This window comes from Lutra lutra, chromosome 3, assembly GCF_902655055.1.
Source record: "Lutra lutra chromosome 3, mLutLut1.2, whole genome shotgun sequence".
In the NCBI taxonomy this organism is placed as follows: domain Eukaryota; kingdom Metazoa; phylum Chordata; class Mammalia; order Carnivora; family Mustelidae; genus Lutra; species Lutra lutra.
This window is the reverse complement of record NC_062280.1, coordinates 135,151,373-135,171,521: the sequence shown is the minus strand read 5'-3', so window position 1 is coordinate 135,171,521 and position 20,149 is coordinate 135,151,373. Positions and strand designations below refer to the sequence as shown.

General features: G+C 37.4%; 1 protein-coding gene across 1 annotated transcript in view; it reads right to left on the bottom strand.

Annotated features, from left to right (window-relative positions):
- FREM2 (FRAS1 related extracellular matrix 2) overlaps positions 1–20,149 on the bottom strand; it is a 158,300-nt gene that overhangs the window by 29,452 nt on the left and 108,699 nt on the right. The window contains exons 7-12 of the mRNA XM_047723239.1: positions 10,159–10,308; positions 8,080–8,289; positions 6,499–6,696; positions 5,562–5,726; positions 4,975–5,157; positions 1,353–1,483 (exon numbers count right to left, since the gene is read on the bottom strand). Of these exons, the coding sequence (XP_047579195.1) occupies positions 1,353–1,483; positions 4,975–5,157; positions 5,562–5,726; positions 6,499–6,696; positions 8,080–8,289; positions 10,159–10,308 (1,037 nt within the window). The remainder of the gene's footprint in view (positions 1–1,352; positions 1,484–4,974; positions 5,158–5,561; positions 5,727–6,498; positions 6,697–8,079; positions 8,290–10,158; positions 10,309–20,149) is intronic.

The window sequence follows — 20,149 nt, the reverse complement described above, 5'->3', positions numbered from 1 at the left end:
TAATGCACTCACTGTATGTTAACTAAATTGAATTTAAATAAAAATTTTAAAAAATGAGCAGAGACCAGAAACACAGCCTAAACCGGGGCAGAATGAGACACTGAGTAACAGAGAGGAGAGGATTCTAGGAACATCTATTGGTAAGGTACCAAGACACCTTGCTGATAAATTTGTCTTAGCTCCTGAATAACCTTCCAATATCTCATATATCACAGTTTCCAAATCTTTATTTACTTGCATTTACAAAAAAGTTGTTATCACTTGAAGTGAATACACTTGATTTATGAATGAATCTCTGTTCCTTTCACCCCAAAGAGTTTAATACAGTGCTCCATAAAAATAACACTAAAAGAATTACTTTTAATGTGATCAAGACTTATAAAAAATGTATGTGTTTTGAATTATAAATATGACTTAAAAAAAGTAAGGCACTACAGCAGAAATGCCATCAAGTAGTAAAGATTAAAAAATGATAAGAATATTTAAGGGATAAAAATCTCCCTAATTCAATCTCAGACTAATAGTAAAACAAATAATAAAAGAGCTAGAGTAAATTTAAGTACAGATATCATAAACATTGGTCTGTGCCTAAAATTATTTAGTTTTACAAATTATTTAAGGTTTAAAGGTCAAAATTCTGTGGAACATGTTTACCTTGAAGAAAATCTGGTTGATGACACAATATCAATTTACTAAGGACAGAATATCAGTGTTAGGACCATAGCATTTGGTCACTGAGGCTCTGGACATCAAGCTGATAAAGCTAGGACGAGCGGTGGTAATTCTGAGGTTAGCAAACCATGTTGTGGATTAAAATGTATGTCTTAATGAGCAGTAGCCCTGAATTCATCGTCTCATCTTTGTGTCGAGATGATGCTTACTCTCTGGAAATGAATCTCAAATCAGAGGTTGCCAACTGAAATGAGAAAACTAAGTGGGCTGACGTGGGGCTCAGTGACTCTAGTCCCTTAGTTCTACACACATGATCTTTCAAAGAAAGAGTAATACGTACAAAATTTATTTATGAGGTGAAAAAAGATTATGCACATCTCCTTTATAAAGGCTTGCACAAAATCCCAGTAGCCTATTGTATACTATGTGATGCTTATACGCATTTCCCCTGATTCAAATGCTGGTCCTGATTTCTTTTTTAAAGATTTTATTATTTATTTGAGAGAGGGGAGGAGAGCACAGAGGGAAAGTGAGAGGGAGAAGCAAACTCCCCGCTGAGTAGAGAGCCTGAGGTGAGGCTCGATCCCAGGACCCTGGGATCATGACATGAGTTGAGGCAGACACTTAAACCACCCAGATGCCCCAGCTCACCCTGAACTTGTATCCATTGTAGTACTTACCTGCGTCTCTGCTACCATGTTCTCATCGGGTTTTAGGTGAACAGTGAAGGCCTCTCTCATCTCTCTGATCCCATCGAAGATTACTTCAATGTTAACAATATGCTGGGTTTCTCCCTCCTTAAACTCAATTTCTACAAATGCAAAAATCACAGATTTAAGTCTTTCTCATAGGAATATGTGAAATTTTTGTCAAGCTTTCTTGACAGTCACTCACAATGAGGAAAACATTGTACACTGTGGCCCAGTATATTTATGTGTGCATGCGTGCGTGAATAAAATAGAATTACCAGTTTGAAAAACATCACTTATTTTTACTGTATGCTTTGTATCTGAATATTTTCTGTTCTGTTTCATCTGAAGAAAATTCTAAGCAGAAGCTGCTAAATTGATTTGTTGACCAACAGTTTGAAAAACCACTGAGTTGTGGAACAGATCAACAGTTCTAATACTGAGGCATAACCAGATTAAACCAGCCTCTCGTTTCCAAAATTTCTGAACCTGGAGGACACAAATCAGGTGACTACAATTGGAGGTATTATGGAGTGTGAATTGCATTTGCATTTTATATATATATATATATATATATATATATATATATACACACATATATATGTGTGTGTGTATGTATATATATATATATATATGGATAATTGAAGGTGGATATACAATTGTTGAGCTTTTTAATATTATATCAAATTATATTTTAAAAAGACTTCCTCTATTGTTGATGTTAATTTTGGAAATTTAAAAGTTTTTTTGGACAAATGTGAATGGTATGCTCCCCTTAATCCTGTCCCTCCTCTCTAAAAAAGTTTGCTTCATTGTCATGAAAGTTAAACTCAATTATGAGAGTCCCTTTTTCAAACGAGTCATTTCAAAAGTCTTAAAACATTAAAGATTAATTGATTTTATTGAACTCAAGAGTCAGCAGCTGCCCATACCATGAGACTTGGATAAACTCTTTTGTTAGTTTTACTATACCTCTTGAAAAACTGGCTCAGAAGAGAAATTAAAAAATATAATGCATAATTGTTCTAATTAGAGAAGATAGCAGATGCTGGTTTTGGTGTAACTGAAGTTCAATCATTATAATTCTAAATTATAAATCCTTTAAAATGTGTCAGAAGAAAATGTGTCTCCAATGTGTTTTTCTTCTGCTACTTCTATTTTTTATTGTCAATTATGAAAAAGATTTTTTTCTTTAAAATTGAGTGAGCCAGATTCCTCTTTAAAATGAGTTCTGTTTCTAGATATAGCCACTTTCCACATTAGCCTTGTGTGTTCTTAGAGTTTATTAGTCTTAGATTTTTCATACCCTGAGAGGATTTCAGGTTCTTATATCAGAGGATGAAAACATCTGTTCATTTCTGGCCCACCAATTTGTTTGGTCTGACTTGTGTGACATTTCATTAGAAAATTAGTTTCTAGGGGTGCCTGGGTGACTCAGTCGGTTAAGCATCTGACTCTTGATTTTGGCTCAGATCATGATCTTGGGGTTCTGACACTGAGCCCCATGTCAGACTCCATGCTGGGTGTGAAGCCTGCTTATGCATCTCTCTCCCCCTCTGCGTCTCCTCCCCATTTGCACTCTCTCCCCTTCTTAAAAAAAAAAAAAAAGAGAGAGAGAGAACATTCGTTTCTAAAACCAAAAATATCTGAGGATTTCATAAGAAAATACTTAAAGTTATTTTTTGTATTTTCCTGCCTGGCCAATGTTGGCTAGCTAGGACAATATAGGCTTTTCTCAGCAGGGAATAGATTTGCTGGTTCAATAATATTCTTATCTTGTCATTTCCCCTTCATATTTCCTTCATTCATTGCTTGTCTTACCCTGTAAGCATTCAAATTTTGTAACCCCCAGAATTATAGAAACCCAATTTCTAAGAGGTTAAAAGCTTAAGTATTTATTTTAAATATTTATCTATTTATTTACTAAAAATTTAATTAATTTACTTATGTGAGAGAGGGAGGGAGAGCTAGAGCATGAGTGGGGGTGGTGTAGGGTGACAAGCAAACACCCCACTGAGCAAGGAGCCCAATGCAGGGCTTGATCCAGGATCGTGAGATCGTGACCTGAGCTGAAACCAAGAGTCAGACGCTTATGCTCAATAGACTGAGCCACCCAGGTATCCCTTAAATATTTAAATTGTTGTTTTCTTACAGTATGCAGATTAGATGATAAAATAGTTAAGTCTCCTCAATTACTTTAGTCTTTATCTGTCATTTTAGATATTTTTAGCACAAAAATATTTCAAGTTTTCTTCTATCTTTATTATTTCTGTTTATTTTTAAGAGACTGACCTCAATTTTCACCATAAGGGAGAAATTAGAATATGGGTCAGAAGAGATTAAATTTTTATCATAAGCATTATAAATAGCATGTTTACATTTATGGGATAAAAGAGACACAAGCTGATTTCCTGCCATTTAACCTTTTTCTGACTTCATTGGTCAGCTTACCACAGAGGTATAATTTTTATTTATCCTTCAGCAAAAAGAATTATTTTGTTTCTAAGAAAAACATTTTCTGTTAAAGGTCATATTGCCCATCTTTAGAAGATGTTTCCTTCATGTAAAGCTTGCTCTTGCTCATTACAGAAACACTGATTTTAGATTTTTCTAATTTAGTGGCTAATCAGTGTTTCTCCTCTTTTGGGTTGTATGTGATTTCTTTCAAATATATTATCATTCTCTGCACAGAGAATATTCTGAGGATAACTTTGAAACTACAGTAGTCAAACTTTTTACCATAGATGCAAAGAAAACAAGCTCCTTTGCAGAAGATGGTTTTGTCTTCTTGTCTTCTTGTCTCATCAACTTTATTACGGACTTAGTAAAACTTTTCTAAATTTTTTTTTTCACAAGTTACAAGATCAAGATGAATGTCTGGAGCTTTACAATCAAGAACTAAAGATTGTTGGTAGTAAGAAGTACGAAACTAGAAACAAAGTGGATAAATAGAACTCTACACAATTTATAAACTTAACTTTGTACAAGAGTTTACATCTATTCTGTCAGCAGATAATCCATATATATAGAGAGAGAAACTTTGATTTGTACTAATTACTCATAAAAATAAATGGCAAAATAGTCAAAAAATTTGAAGAAGGAGGGGGATGGATGAAAAGCACCCATAATGAAATCCTAAGGCCCAGATAATCCATGGTCTTTTTGGGTAGCATTCCACCAGACTCTTACTGCTCTCCATTAACACAAAATTTTCTACCTTGAAGTTTTAGATCATTGATGTTCTATAAACTAAAAACTATCTCAGCTACCATGCATATTTTCAGTGTACTAGAATATTCTAGAATAGGTATAATTTAGTAGCGGCTTACCATAATGAAGGTAAAGCCTCTTAGTAAAAGTAGACTCAGAACAAAAGGTCATCTAGTCTATTCAAAATTTCTCTAAGTCCTCAAAAGCATAAACCCTCTAAGTCAAAAAGGAAAATTCTGGAACTAAATTCTACTGCCATTATTTTTCTGATGGAGATTAATGTAAAGGAGTATGTCTATTTTTATTTCAGTTGAAGATTTCTCTTCTTCTTCTCAAGGGCACCAGAGCCAGTATAGAGTGTGAGTACCACCCACCTGGGGACAGGCCCTGAGAACCCCCGTACCTTCTGACACAGGGTGATAATCTTCTCCAGAGGTAGCGGAGCCATCCTTGGTGTGGACTCTCACAATGGAAACCTTTGAAGTATCTCCTTGGCGAATCACTGGAATTTTTACAACCACTGACTGTCCCAGTTCTTTGGGTTCACTGACGCTAAATTTGGTTTCTCCAAATTTAATCACAGTCTCTAAAATTGTGGGAAACATGGACAAACTAAAATGTAAAGGAAATGCTTTACATAAAAATAAAAGACATGTACTCCAGGTGACCTCTATGTGCCATCAGTCTTACAGGAGTGGGTCCCTGAGAGTGGGAGGGGAGGGAGAAACTGCTGGCCCGGGGCTACCACCACCCTACAGAGGGTATGAACATATGCGATTTAGCATTAGATGTAAGGCATATTTTCCAACATCAGCTTCTAATTTTCATGGTCTATTTGGTTCCCCATTTGTCTTAGTCTTTTTTCCTATTTCTCAATTGCTTTAAAACCCTTGAAAGACTGAGGGGTTTATTTTCTGAGCCACCTAAAATATTAACATAGATGGGTTTCAATTCCCAATTTACAGGTGAGGATGAGAAATAACTTCTTACTATCGGCGTCATCTTGGATCCTTATCAAAGTTTCATTTTGTTCCCCAACTGCAGCCCCAAAGGGGGAGTTGCTTTGTGGGGTGCCAAGAACCAGGCGGAGCTCCTCGACCTCCTCATAGAGTTTGTCATCCATCAGCTCAAGGACACAAGGTTTTTCAGTCTCACCTGGACCAATGATAATGATAGCACGTCAGTTACATCGCATCATGACATCCCAATCACATCCCAGGCCCCAAAGGATTCGTGCGCTACTAGAACATGAACACCAGAGGGCGAGGATATTGTCTTTTCCCCTGCCGCACTAAGAGTACAAAGAATGTGTGTGTAATAAGCCCCTAATAAATACTGGCTGAATGAATGACTAAATGTTTGAACATATGCAGTGAAAGCCCCTATCTGTATGGGAAATTTCTCCAGTCTGTTTTTAAGTTCTGTCAGCCATCTTAGAAAATAAGTGATAAAGAGAAAGTACCAATTTTATGTATGAATTTCTAGCATTATGATTAGGAAGCAAATTTACTCACCTTGTACAGGATGGTCAGAGTTAAAATGATCACAGGACTAGTTTCCAGTACAATTACTGGATCACAGTGATCGAACACTTTAAGGCTCTGAATTCATATTAAAAGTGTGATCTCTATTTCCTTTCATTTCTCTCACTTGAACACAGTATCCCAGTATTGCGAAATCTACACATTCGCTATACCACCACATACACTCTGAATAAACAATACCGCACATCCCTGGAAATCAATTCATAAATTACGGACACCAAAAAGATGTTGATTCGATCTATTTCACCTCATTATCACACAGTGCACACAAAACCACATCATAAGCTTGTTGAGGTCAAGAAGGTATATTTTCTCGATACGTATTTCTCATCAGCAATTTGGCTTCCTCAAATTCCAAATAAAAATGTCAAGCTCCACCTTACCAGGAAGAAACGTGATGATGGAGCTATCCGTGTTTGGACGTTCCTCAAAGTCCGTCATCACCTGCGCAGAGCCCTGCCTTGTGTAGCATCTCACGGAAGACCCGTAGTGAAGGTCTCCACTCCTGTGGACCACTGCAACAATCTGCCCGTCATTTTCGTTGCCAGTATATACTCGTTCTTTGAACTGCATCTTAGGCACTGCAAAGCAAACAAACATATGGATCAAGGTGACCGAAAATTTCCTTAAGGAAAATGGCATTTCAGAAAGCAAGATTTAGTGGAAAGAGTAATGAAATAGAAGTGAGAATTAGGATTCCAGTTTCTACCTAGTCACTTGACAATGTGTTGGCCTTAAGCAAATCACTTAAATTGTTTTGATTTTCTTATCTTTGAAATTTGGCTCTATTTCATGGAGTAGGCAGATGCAGGGAAATGCTAAAAAGTAGATAAAACCAGAGACTTTGAGATGTCTGTATCTATATGTGTTGCTTAATCATGAGCTTCTCAGAATTTTTGAAATTTCTGAATAATTTCTGAATTATTTTCAAATAACACTCAATATTGTGACACAATTAGAAGCGTAGTTCACGCAGACCATGTTAGAAACATTGATAATGAATATAGTATTTTATATCTATAATGTAAATATATATAAAAACATTTTTGATAATGAATATTATGTATATATTTAAGTGATACTGATGAGGGGTGAATTAAATATAGGTCTCATTAACAACAGGTTACACTCTCCTAAGCAATGTCAAGATCATCGTGGTTGAAAATTATTCAGAATCCCCTCTGAGGATGTATCAGAGAGCCCTACCACTTGTCCAGCAGCTGCTTGTCTCAGAACTATGTTTTTGGCACCTTATTAGGGAAATTTCAGGAGCGTCTGGGTGTAGGTGATGATAGAAAGTCTTGCATTGAGAAGTGGAAAAAGACCATTACACATGGTTCCACCTATGTATGGTGAGGGAACTCTTGAGACTTAATCAGGATATTGCTGGCAATCTCACTTTTTTAATTTGAAAGGACTCCCTAATTTTATCAAAATGGTCAGAAGGAGAAATGAAGACATGGTCAGACAGGGTATCATTATGGGTTGAATTGCTTCCCCTCCAAGTTCATTGGTTAAAGTCCTAACCCCCACAACCTGAAAATGTGACCTTACTTGAGGCTATGGTCTTTACTGAGGTAATCAAGTAAAAATGAGGTCATTAGACTGAGCCCTAACTTAATGGAACTGCTGTCTTTATACACAGGGGAAATTCAGACACTGTGACACACAGAGAAGATATAATGACACAAAGGGACAAGATGGATATCTACAAGCCAAAGACAGGCATAGAACAGCTCCTTCCCGCACAGCCCTCAGAGGAAACCAACCCTGCTGACACCTTGGTTTTGGACTTCTAGCCTCCAGCACTGTGAGATGAGGAATTTCTGAGTCTGTAGCACTTTGTTATGGCAGCCTTAGCAAACTTATACATGTATATAAACCCCAGTTCATCATTTCACTCAATCTGTATATAAACTCTAGCCTATAAATTTACTTATCATTGTAAATTAATAAACACTCACAATCTGAGACAGAATCATTTATGGACACTGTGGCTTTGCTGGGCTCGCCGAGGGCAGCATTCATAGGCATACGAAGCACCAGTTCAAATTTCTCAATTCCCTCCAGCACCGGCTGCCCAAGGTCATCCAGGATGATAACACGAACGGTCTGCATGTTGACTCCAGGTGTGAAATCTAAATTCCGACTGATTCCCACGTAGTCTGTTCCAGCTATACAGGTAACAAAAGAATTATTCAGTCGGGGACTGACTAAACTAAACAAAATTATGAGAAGCAAATTATGTGGATTTAGTATTCTTTTTAAAAAAATACAGAGACCAGTATAACATTACAGTAAATACATTTAATGAAATGCAAAGGATTAGTATCATATTGGTTTTTGAGATTGTAGAACAAAGGTCAGGTTCTGAAATTTATTTTATATATGTCTAGTGAGTTATTTTAGCTTTAGTTATATAATCTCTCTATCTTTATTTTGGAATTCTTGTATGGAGCTAATAAAAATCAGGTCTGACGAGCCATGAGAGACTGTGGACTCTGAGAAACAAACTGAAGGTTTTGGAGGGGAGACAGGAAGGGGGATGGGTGAGCCTGGTGGTGGTTATTAAGGAGGGCACATATTGCATGGAGCACTGGGTGTGGTGCACAGACGATGAACCTTGGAACACTGAAAACAATAAAATAAAATTAGGATGTTAAAAAAAATCAAGTTTGAAATAATCAGCACACCAATCATATATGTGATTATCATAAATGACCTATGAAATATATACATTTAAATATTGTTAAATTAAGTTAAATATCTGTATTTATTTTCCAAAGCTACGAGAGAATATCCTACTTAGATGTGTTTTTGCCTGTTGGCTAAAGAAACACATTTCAGGTATAAACTTTTGTCCTGCATGATCCGCCCACATTCACTCCAGGCAAGGAGAACAATCCTTTATTCTCAAAGACATATTTGATTTTTGGCTTATTTTTTCAGACCATGGTGTGCAAACCTAGTGTTGACACCTCCATTTATGTCTAAAGTAGTTACAAACAAAACTGTCAGTCAATCTTTAGGCACCACATTTATAAAGACTGGGAGTGGGTGACAAGGGTTTAATATTATTGCTTCTTTGTTTTTGTAACTTCTGTTCTTCTAACTCTCATTTTATATATATTCTCTTTACTTCTGAATACACATCTATGAGTGTATCTGCCCTTAACTCACTGTTTTAAATCTCTGAATCTCTTTGTGGTTCTTCTTGTATTTATCTTTTCTGCTGCTTCATCTTTATTCTCACCTCTCTCTTTGAATTTTTTCTTAAAAATAATTCGGTGAATCAAATGCTTATTGGACATTAACTACATGCAAAGCGTCATGCTGGTTCCACCACATGGTATGGCCTCTGCTTGCTTCATGTGATAAGTATGTGCCATGTGTGTCATGTATGTATGTGTGCACGTGTGTGCACATAAGAAAGTGTGCAGTGCTGGCAATTCAGAAGGGATAAAAAAAGGAAATTTCTAATCCCATGCTTATCCTAAACTTTATGATCAACTCTTTGGAGATGTAAATTCCAGAATAAAAGGCAAGTGCATCCCGGCTAGCATAGCTTATATAATGAAGTGTGTGGAAAAGCCTTCGGATCTGAACTATTTTGGGGGGCATCTAGTTAAAATGAGGAGGGAACCAAATTGGAGATGCTCATCTGCACGACACTTACACATCATTAGATTTCTGTGAGGGTGGCCAGCATGACCATTCTTGTGCATACCGATGCCACAATATTCAATGATGTTAGGTTTGCCAAGTGGAGAGAACCAAATTCATGTAAATACAGGCATTAGGATTTAGGGTTATTGACTTACACGTTTGCAATATAGCCTCCGATTTGTGGCTTTTCAATGTATTTTCTCACAGTAACACACAGAGCCTAGACTTACCTACGATATAATAATAATTTCAGAAAAAGCTCCATTCATCCAGACTGCTTTCAGAGGCATGAAGCAGTTTAGCTTTAAAGTATTTTGTGTCAAGTTGAGTTGAACCCAGGGGAACAATCAAAAGATCTGCTGTAGGAAACCGCTCACCGTCAGCAGAGGGAGGATCCGTTTTCCGGGATCTCACGGTGACACTGGAAGACCTGGATAGGTCCGTGCCTGTTCTCCACACCCGCACCTCCACGTAGCCGGCGCTCTCGTCCACAGGGTACTCGACGTCGCCAAAGTAGAAGACAGGTTCTGAGAAGAAGAAACGGTGCCCTGGTGGGTGATTTTTTTTTTTCCACCTCAAGCCTGACTGATGGAATTTCAGAGAAGAGTTAGCTTCATTTTACTGACTCTTTTCTATCATATTTTCTCCTTTCAATTAGGTAACATCCCTTTAATCTGTAGATTTATATAGTTTTCAGGTCAAAAGATCTCTGCTGAAAAACAAAAAGTGCCTCGTGGAACATTCTCATCTTGAGGCTTGAGTTTACTTTGTCCCCCATCTGTGGGATTATAAGTGGCTCTAAATGTACTTCCTGTTCAGTTTAGCAAGTAAAATAACACCCCAAAGAAACAAAACATGCAGGCTGAAATGTGGTAAGTTTGCTCCGACTGCTCATTGTATCGTCGCCTGGAGACTGTTTGCAAGACATCTTCTGGTCCATTACATTTGGCCTTAATCCAGCGTATCTGAGTCTATAATAACCACTGCAGAGTTACCACCTATTGGCACAACTAGACTAAATATATATGATTACCAGACCTGAAGGCTTTAGGGAGAACTGGACACGATTGTAGGTCACCTACAGAGATTTGGGGGTACCTTATACCACCTGAGGATCCACTAGAGAAATAAGCTCCTCCCAAGGGCTTTGTCTTAAACATATATGAAAACAATGTGACTTAGGTCATGAAGGTAGGACACATGCTTTGGAGACTCTGTGTTTTTCTCTGGTATTGGGGATGAATTGATCCAATCATCATCACTCTGTCTGATTCCTCCTGTGACCGACAGTTTGACAGCATACTGTGTGAGACAGCTACTAAAAGTCACAGCGGTAGCAATTAGCTGAGTAACAACGGACACTGAGAGATAATTCCTGAGCTGACTTATAAAATAACTTACTTTGAAATATTCATAGCCCATAAGAAAGTGTAGAAATAATAGAGGGGGTATATTTTCACCCACTGCGAGTTTATTTTATAACCAAACCTTGACAAAGATAAATTAATTTCAGTGTAGACACAGAATAAGAGCCCTTTAACTTGAGACATTTTAGTTATCTCCGTCTGGTTTCACAAGACTCAAAAGGACTGAGTCTCAAAGAATCATATAGTTTATCAATGTTTGTAAAACACAAGACCCTTAAAGAGATGACCATTATGTTTCAGAGGATTTAACTGAATTACTAAACACACAAAAATCAAGCAAAACCCTACAGTCACAGCTTACAATCAAAGGCAATCCATTTGATGTACTGTTTAAATGGAGCATAAATTCTTTATTTTTCTGACCCAAATAAATTACCTCTATTAAAACTAGAAAATTAGGTTTTCTTTGTTCTTCCATATGTGGGGGGGGGCATAATAAAAAGCATGCAATTTCCCTGAACTCTTGAACAATATAAAACCAACCCTGGACATTTTGTTTGCATATTTCAGTTCATGGGGTGATAAATCTGCCCAGGGCATACTTCACCTCCTTCTCATCCTTTCAACTTGGATGGTGTTAGGGCAAGTGAGTGTGTGGGTGTACAGATGAAGGTGTTAGTTTATTAACCTTAGTCAAGGCAGACCTCAAATACAAGCCAATAAATTCCTTACATTTCTCACACCTAAGCAGGGGGCAAAGGTGAAGACAGAGCTCTGAAAATGCTTATTTTGACCAGATGGCCAAACCAGGCACATCCGTGTTTTTTCAAAGGCTTTTAACATTATTATGGAGGCTTGATCATTGGCATCCAACATGATCTCTGTCTCTTCACATTTCTGGCAAACCAGATCATCATACAAGTTAGGTTTCTGAGTTATAGGAGAGAGCCATGAAGGGTGGTGAGGGGGGCGGGAACTACACAACAGGGCCTCCTATCTTCTGATTTCCCTCCTCCTCAGATATATTGAAGTGGGACAAATTAAATCATGTAAAGGACTAAGGCTGTTAAACACTGAATGGGCTACATATCAGAGACAAACTGAAGCAAAACATATGTGTGTTTAGACTCATTCTGTCAACAATGTGTCAAGTATGGGTGCCTGGGTGGCTCAGTGGGTTAAGCCTCTGCTTTCAGCTCAGGTCACGATCTCAGGGTCCTGGGATCGAGCCGCACATCAGGCTCTCTGCTTAGCATGGAGCCTGCTTTGCCCTCTCCCTCTGCCTGCCTCTCTGCCTACTTGTGATCTCTCTGTCAAATAAATACATAAAAATCTTTAAAAAAACAACAACAACAATGTGTCAAGTATTTTTATGTTATAGTTTAATGGGTAGTTCATATAAGGAAAAATTTTAGTAAGTCCTATGTAGTACTCTGAAAATTATGTCAATCAGCATAAAGAGTAATGATAATAGTTACCATCTTAGAACATGAACTATGTGTCTGACATATGAGCTTTATAGGTGTGTGTGGTTGTGTGTGTGTGTGTGTGTGTGTGTGTGTGTGTGGTGTGGTGTATGTGGCAGAGTGGGGAGAGAGAGAAGAAGACAGAGAGGTGAGAGGGTCTGGCATATGTAACAAAGTAATAAAAATATGATTTATGTGACTTGATACAAATAGTATTATCATAATTGTCTATTGTTTAGTATGTTGTTACCTCCAGCAGAAAGAAAAGATGGGAAATGGAAAAAAAGTTTTAATTCTAAACCTCTCAATTTTACTATAGCAACCAATAGAACGCATTAGAAAAGATACTTATTTCCTTAAAATTAATATGTTGAAAATTGGTAGATTTATGTGATTCCTCCTATGCTTCACTGATGACAACTACAAAATCAATTTATTAATCAATTGTAATCATTGCAGTGAATACACAGAGTGATTAATATGATAAGCTTAAAACACACTTCAACAGCTTTTACAAGAAACAATTCTTGTTAACAGCCTAGTTCCTTAGGATATGAATAAAAATAAGTGACTAGACATTAGTACCTCTATTTTTTTAGTGTAGTTGAATGAGAACTGAAAAGAGTAATCATTATTATTATTTCAGTTTTTCAATACCTTGTCAAAAATCTCTACAACTTAAATATTATTTATAATTGTTACCATTTGGACAGAATCTCATGTAGTATAAATGAGTTAAAAATCCTTCAAGCAGTGAATTGAGTTATAATCACTCAAGATAAATGGCAAGATGTTCCTGGAACATTTTAATGGGTAGCTAATAAGCATGTAAAAGGAAGCGAAGGGTAAATAAACCAAGACTGCCAACAGCTGAAGAATACCTACGCAGAATCCAGAAGGATTGCTTGTTCTGGGAAATTACTATAATTCTGAGCAAGATTTTAACTCCCCTTTCTTTGGGAACATGTTTGTTTTTGTCTAGGAGCTTGGTTTCTCTTAACAGTTCACTGCAGACCTTTGCCTTAGTTTTTTAGAGACCTACATTACAACTTCAAGTACTTTAGGAAAAGCCTATTTCTTCTGTAATCAGATCTCAAATAGGCACTGTTCTGTCCACGTTCGTAGTCTCAATGGAGAACATAGTCGGTGGCTGGTATTATGACCTGGAATGAGAGAAGATTCTACCAAAGTCGTGTATTCTGCAGTCTGCACTGCAGAATAATAAAACCGTTATTCCTCACCACTCCAGGATGCATTAATGACACTCCAGAATGCATGCTTATTCCCTCTGCAGAAGCAAGATAAGTTATGCCCAAATAGTGTGTGTGTGAGCAGTGCAAGGGAGGTTTTAATTTAGCCTAGTGAAATTTATAAGGGAAGACAAACTATTCTCTGTATGCTTTGTGGTGTTACTCTTGTAAAGGGCACAGATGAAGATATTGACTACAGAAGAGTCTGTGTTAGCTCATTAAACAATAACACACTTATAAAGAATTTACACACTTAAAAAATTAACATGCTTTTCCAGGTGTGGGATACTTTCACCACAAAGAGCAGGGATAGGATCTTGTCTGTTTCCTACAAATATGGTTGATGAGAGGCTTGGCAAGCCATATAAGACACATTTACACACCCGCAACAAAGACAAAGGGAAAATAACTTAAGTTTTTCCCCACAGGGAAAAAGTAAACTTTTTTTTTTTTCCACTAAGTCTATGGTGTCTAGATTGATGTTTACAATTACATTGTGTCTCATGAGATGAATGAAATAGGTGCCAGTAGTAATTGCTATCTGGAGCCAAACCTTATTTACTCACGTGTACGCGGACCATCAGTCAAGGAAGCTTTGTAGTTCTAATGAACATGTTTGCTTAGAATGGAATAAAATGCAAGCTTTCCTGCTGTCTTTTGGTTTAGTGCTGAAAATAATACAGAGAAACTTTCCTAAATTATTTAGAATTCAGGTCTCTGTTCTGAGCTCTGGACCTTAAAAGGTAGCTGCCTCCTCGGTCCTGGGCACCTCACAGCAAACTTCTTCCAAAGAGTCGGGAGAGTCACCTCCGCTGCCTGCTCCTGGTTTCTCTTGGGTTCAAGGGCCACCTTCCAAGATCTGGCCAGCACACTTGCCACTTTAATCTCCCCCACACCCACTTAAACAGGCTCTTACCCAAAAAGGTCATCCCTCAAAGCAAATTTCATCATAGTAATCCAGCTACAGAAAACCTGTCAATGTTCCTCACTGTTCTTAGATTGTTTACAAAGTCCTTAACATGGTTGCCAAGACACTGGAGGCTCTGGTCTCAGTTTACGATTAGATCTCATTTTAGTCCCCCTTCTGATCAATAGTCTAGTGTCTTGAATGTCTTAGAAGGGTTGTTTCCAGACTTTGCTGTAGCATCCCCATAGTTTTGCACACTCCTTTCCGCCTCCTGATGCGGGTAACCCCTGCTCCTTCCAGGCTTTTGCTTAGAAGTTACTTGTGCTGGGAAGCACCCTGTCTTCCCCATCAAAGCCCCCATTCTCTCCACAGGTGGAGTCTCCGTGTTTTCTGAGGGGAGGAATTAAGCCTCCTTCATTCACTGGTGTTTCTCCAACACTTAATGTAATGGATGCTTAGCAGTAGGTGCCCAATCAACATTTGCAGAGTGAAGGAATATCAATAAAATAGGATTTTTTTTTTTTTCAGAACAAATGAATAAATACATCTTAGTGGTGGGTGAGTTAGAAGACTACATTCTTGGGGCACCTCGGTGGCTCAGTCAGTTAAGTGTCTGACTTTTTATTTCAGCTCAGGTCATGATCTCAGGGTCCTGGGATAGAGCCCCATGTTGGGCTCCCTGCTCAGCAGAAAGGATGCTTTTCCCTCCCCCTATGCCGCTCTCATTGCTTGTGCTTGCTCTCTCTCAAATAAATAAGTGAAATCTTAAAAAGAAAAAAAAAAAAAAAAGAATTACCTAAGGTTTAAAAACTGAACTGATGCTAGGCCTCACTTCCAGTTTATGGAATTAAAATTCCCAGTGGGCACCCCAGGCAGCAGTGTTTTTCTTTTTTTTTTTTTAAATGAAAAACAATTTTTTAATAGTAGTTTTCAGTTCACAGCAAAATTGAGCAGAAGGAAAAGAAATTTCCCATATACCCCTGACCCCACTCACACTGCACCAGTATTTTTAAAAACCTTTACAGGTTTCAGCAATCTTTATGTTGTTTTAGCTCATTTCCATGTCTTTAGCAAATAATGACTACTTGTTGGATATCACACTAATTGTTCTGATTTAATATCTTCATCCTCATGATTACCTTATGAGGTATGTACTATATTAATCTTGTTTTCACAGAGAAGGAAACTAAGGATGAAGGAGGTTAAGAGATTTGTCCAAAGTCATACATGAGGGAAAAATGGTAGACACCCATTTTGGTGGACAAAGTCTGAGCCCTTAACTGCACTAATTAATGTTAACTAAGGCAAGAGAGGAGTCATAATACAAAAGGTTTTCAAGCACTGGGTGATGTATGGAAGTATTGAATCACTATACTGTACACCTGAAACTCATGTAACATTGACATCTGCTTAAAGGCAGCTTTGTGATTTTATATCTTACATTCTCTAATCTAGCAGCAATGATAGATTAAAAAAAAAGGTTTCGTCTGTACTGTCATTTGCAAATATCTTCTCCCATTCCATGGGTTGCCTCTTTGTTTTGTTGACTGTTTTCCTTTGCTGTGCAGAAGCTTTTGATCTTGATGAAGTCCCAAAAGTTCATTTTCGCTTTTGTTTCCTTTGCCTTTGGAGACATATCTTGAAAGAAGTTGATGTGGCTGATATTGAAGAGGTTACTGTCTATGTTCTCCTCTAGGATTCTGATGGATTCCTGCCTCACGTTGAGGTCTTTTATCCATTTCGAGTTTATCTTTGTGTACGGTGTAAGAGAATGGTCGAGTTTCATTCTTCTACATATAGCTGTCCAATTTTCCCAGCACCATTTATTGAAGAGACTGTCTTTTTTCCACTGTATATTTTTTCCTGCTTTGTCGAAGTTTATTTGACCATGGAGTTGAAGGTCCATATCTGGGCTCTCTACTCTGTTCCACTGGTCTATGTGTCTGTTTTTATGCCAGTACCATGCTGTCTTGGTGATCACAGCTTTGTAGTAAAGCTTGAAAGCAGGTAACGTGATGCCGCCAGTTTTATTTTTGTTTTTCAACATTTCCTTAGCAATTTGGGTCTCTTCTGATTCTATACAAATTTTGGGATTATTTGCTCCACCTCTTTGAAGAATACTGGTGGAAGAACTTCTCAAACTCAATACAAACAAAACAGATAATCATATCAAAAAGTGGGCAGAAGATATGAACACACACTTCTCCAACGAAGACATACAAATGGCTATCAGACACATGAAAAAATGTTCATCAGCACTAGCCATTAGGGAGATTCAAATTAAAACCACATTGAGATACCACCTTACACCAGTTAGAATGGCCAAAATTAGCAAGACAGGAAACAATGTGTGTTGGAGAGGATGTGGAGAAAGGGGACCCTCTTACACTATTGGTGGGAATGCAAGTTGGTGCAGCCACTTTGGAGAACAGTGTGGAGATTCCTCAAGAAATTAAAAACAGAGCTTCCCTATGACCCTGCAATTGCTCTACTGAGTATTTACCCCAAAGATACAGATGTAGTGAAAAGAAGGGCCATCTGTACCCCAATGTTTATAGCACCAATGGCCACAGTCGCCAAACTGTGGAAAGAACCAAGATGCCCTTCAACAGACGAATGGATAAGGAAGATGTGGTCCATATAAACTATGGGATATTATGCCTCCCTCAGAAAGGATGAATACCCAACTTTTGTAGCAACATGGACGGGACTGGAAGAGATTATGCTGAGTGAAATAAGTCAAGCAGAGAGAGTCAATTATCATATGGTTTCACTTATTGGTGGAGCATAACAAATAGCATGGAGGACAAGAGGAGATGGAGAGGAGAAGGGAGTTGAGGGAAATTGGAAGGGGAGGTGAACCATGAGAGACTATGGACTCTGAAAAACAACCTGAGGGTTTTGAAGGGGCGGGGGGTGGGAGGTTGGGGGAACCAGGTGGTGGGTATTGTAGAGGGCACGGATTGCATGGAGCACTGGGTGTGGTGCAAAAAGAATGAATACTGTTATGCTGAAAAGAAATTTAAAAAAAAAAAGGTTTTCACAAGGTTTATTATATAGAAATACCAACATAAGTGTACAGAGATACATATGCATGTATGCTTATTATATTTCATTTTTTTCAGGGCACAACTGGAAACAATCTTCAAATCTATCAGAAGCAGATTGATTAAATAAATTACAGTTCATTCATAACGTGTGCTTAAAGGTGATTGTGATTTTATATTTTACACTCTCTAATCTAGCAACAGTGACAGATTAAAAATTAAAGGTAATATGCCATTTCTTTTTGGTACCTTTGATAATTTCCCCCTTTATTGTTAATCTACTTGGTAAGGAAGGAAGAGCTATGCTTAAAACAAGATAAACACCTCTGTGAACTAAAAAGGTACAAGCATCACAGTGGTGAGTGGAGCCAAAGCGAATGGTTGTGTTCATCTCTGAAGTCTGAAGACAGTCTGTAACTCAACATTTAAGTTGAGTTAAGAAACCAAATGAAAACATAATTCAAAAGTGAGGGCAAAATATAGGTATTTCCAGGCAACAAAGATGAACAGGTTTTTACTTATCTTCAGATGCACACTGAGAAACTGCTGAAAGCACAGAAAAAATAAATTCGAAGAGAAGAACTGTACATATAAGAACCAATAAAATATGCTTGTAAATCCAACTAACAATTAACTATAGGTGTAATTAATTATCATAGTTGATATTTTTCAGTGGCATTATTGACTAAAGTCCAAATATGATTTAAAGCAAAATCATTAATAAAGAGGAACTCTAGGGACGCCTGGGTGGCTCGGTTGGTTAAGCAGCTGCTTTCGGCTCGGGTCATGATCCCAGCATCCTGGGATCGAGTCCCACATCGGGCTCCTTGCTCGTCGGGGAGCCTGCTTCTCCCTCTGCCTCTGCCTACCACCCTGTCTGCCTGTGCTCATGCGCTCTCTCTCTCTCTCTCTCTCTCGAACAAATAAATAAATAAAATCTTTAAAAAAAAAAAGAGGAACTCTATATATAAACAGTTCACCAAGCTTATATCATAACCCTGAATTTGTACTGAAATATATAAAGCAAAAATTGATAAGATTACAGAAATATATTGATTAATCTACAATTATAGTAGGCTTTTTTAATTGAAAAACTCTCAAAAAACAACGGATGAGTCAGAACAATTTGTAGAAATACAAAAAAAAAATTGCAACATAATCTTTGCCTAATCTATGTATGAATCTGTGCTCCCCCAAACAGAAGATTAGTATCCAAAATAAATTAAAACTCCCCTGAATCTATTTAAAAATGTCTTTCTTTCTTTCTGTTTTTTGTTTTGTTTTGTTTTATTTTGGAGTAAGAGAGAGAGTGCATGCAAGTGAGGAGGGGCAGTGGGAGAGGGAAAGAGAGAATCTTAAGCAGGCTCCATGCCCTGCACAAAGCCTGACACGGGCTTGATCTCATGACCTGAATTGAAATGAAAAGTCGGACAGTTAACTGACTGAGTCACCCAGACATCCCTACAGCAAAAATTCTCACAGCAAATGGAAATATTGGAGTTATATAAACGCTCAAGTCTCAGAAGAGGAAACTTCCATTGTTATGTAACCTTAAAATGAGACATTATTTAAAACTCATAAGATTGGCAAAACCTAAATAGTTCAACAGGATGAGAAAGCAGACATTATCAGATGCTGCTGGTGGGAGCGCAAATAGATCATCCAGCATGACCCATCAATCCTACCTTTTGGTAAATATCCTACAGAGGTTCTGCACATGTCTACTTAGAAACATTTACAGGTATGTTTAATGCAACATTATCTATACTTACAAAACAAGGGAAAACCCAAATGTTCACAAGTAAGGGAATGGATAATAAAAACTCATTTAAATGTAATGACTAAGTTGTATACCTGAAACTAAAGTAATATTGTGTGTCAACCATACTAAAACAAAACCAAACTAAAAGGAAAAAGCCACACTCATCTAAATGCATCAAAATAACAGATCTTGAAAATGCCATGCTAATTAAAAAAAAAAAAAAGCAAGTCGCAGTAGACACATAACCAATTCAGGATCATTACGGTTTGGGGGACTCTGGTAGTTGACTGATACCAGACAGGATTTCCATTTACATGAAAACTATTTAATTCCTTTGAAAGATCTGACGCAACTATGAAAATAGTACCATTAGTTTTAGATGAAGTACATGTTATCCTGTGTTATTTTTTTCATTTCTGTAATAAAAAAATTTCACATGATAGTTATAGAATGGTATGCATAAGATAATTCATTATATTAAAATGTATGTGTGTGTGTGTATGTGTGTATATATATGTGTGTGTATATATGTATATATATGTATGTATGTATATATATATATATATATA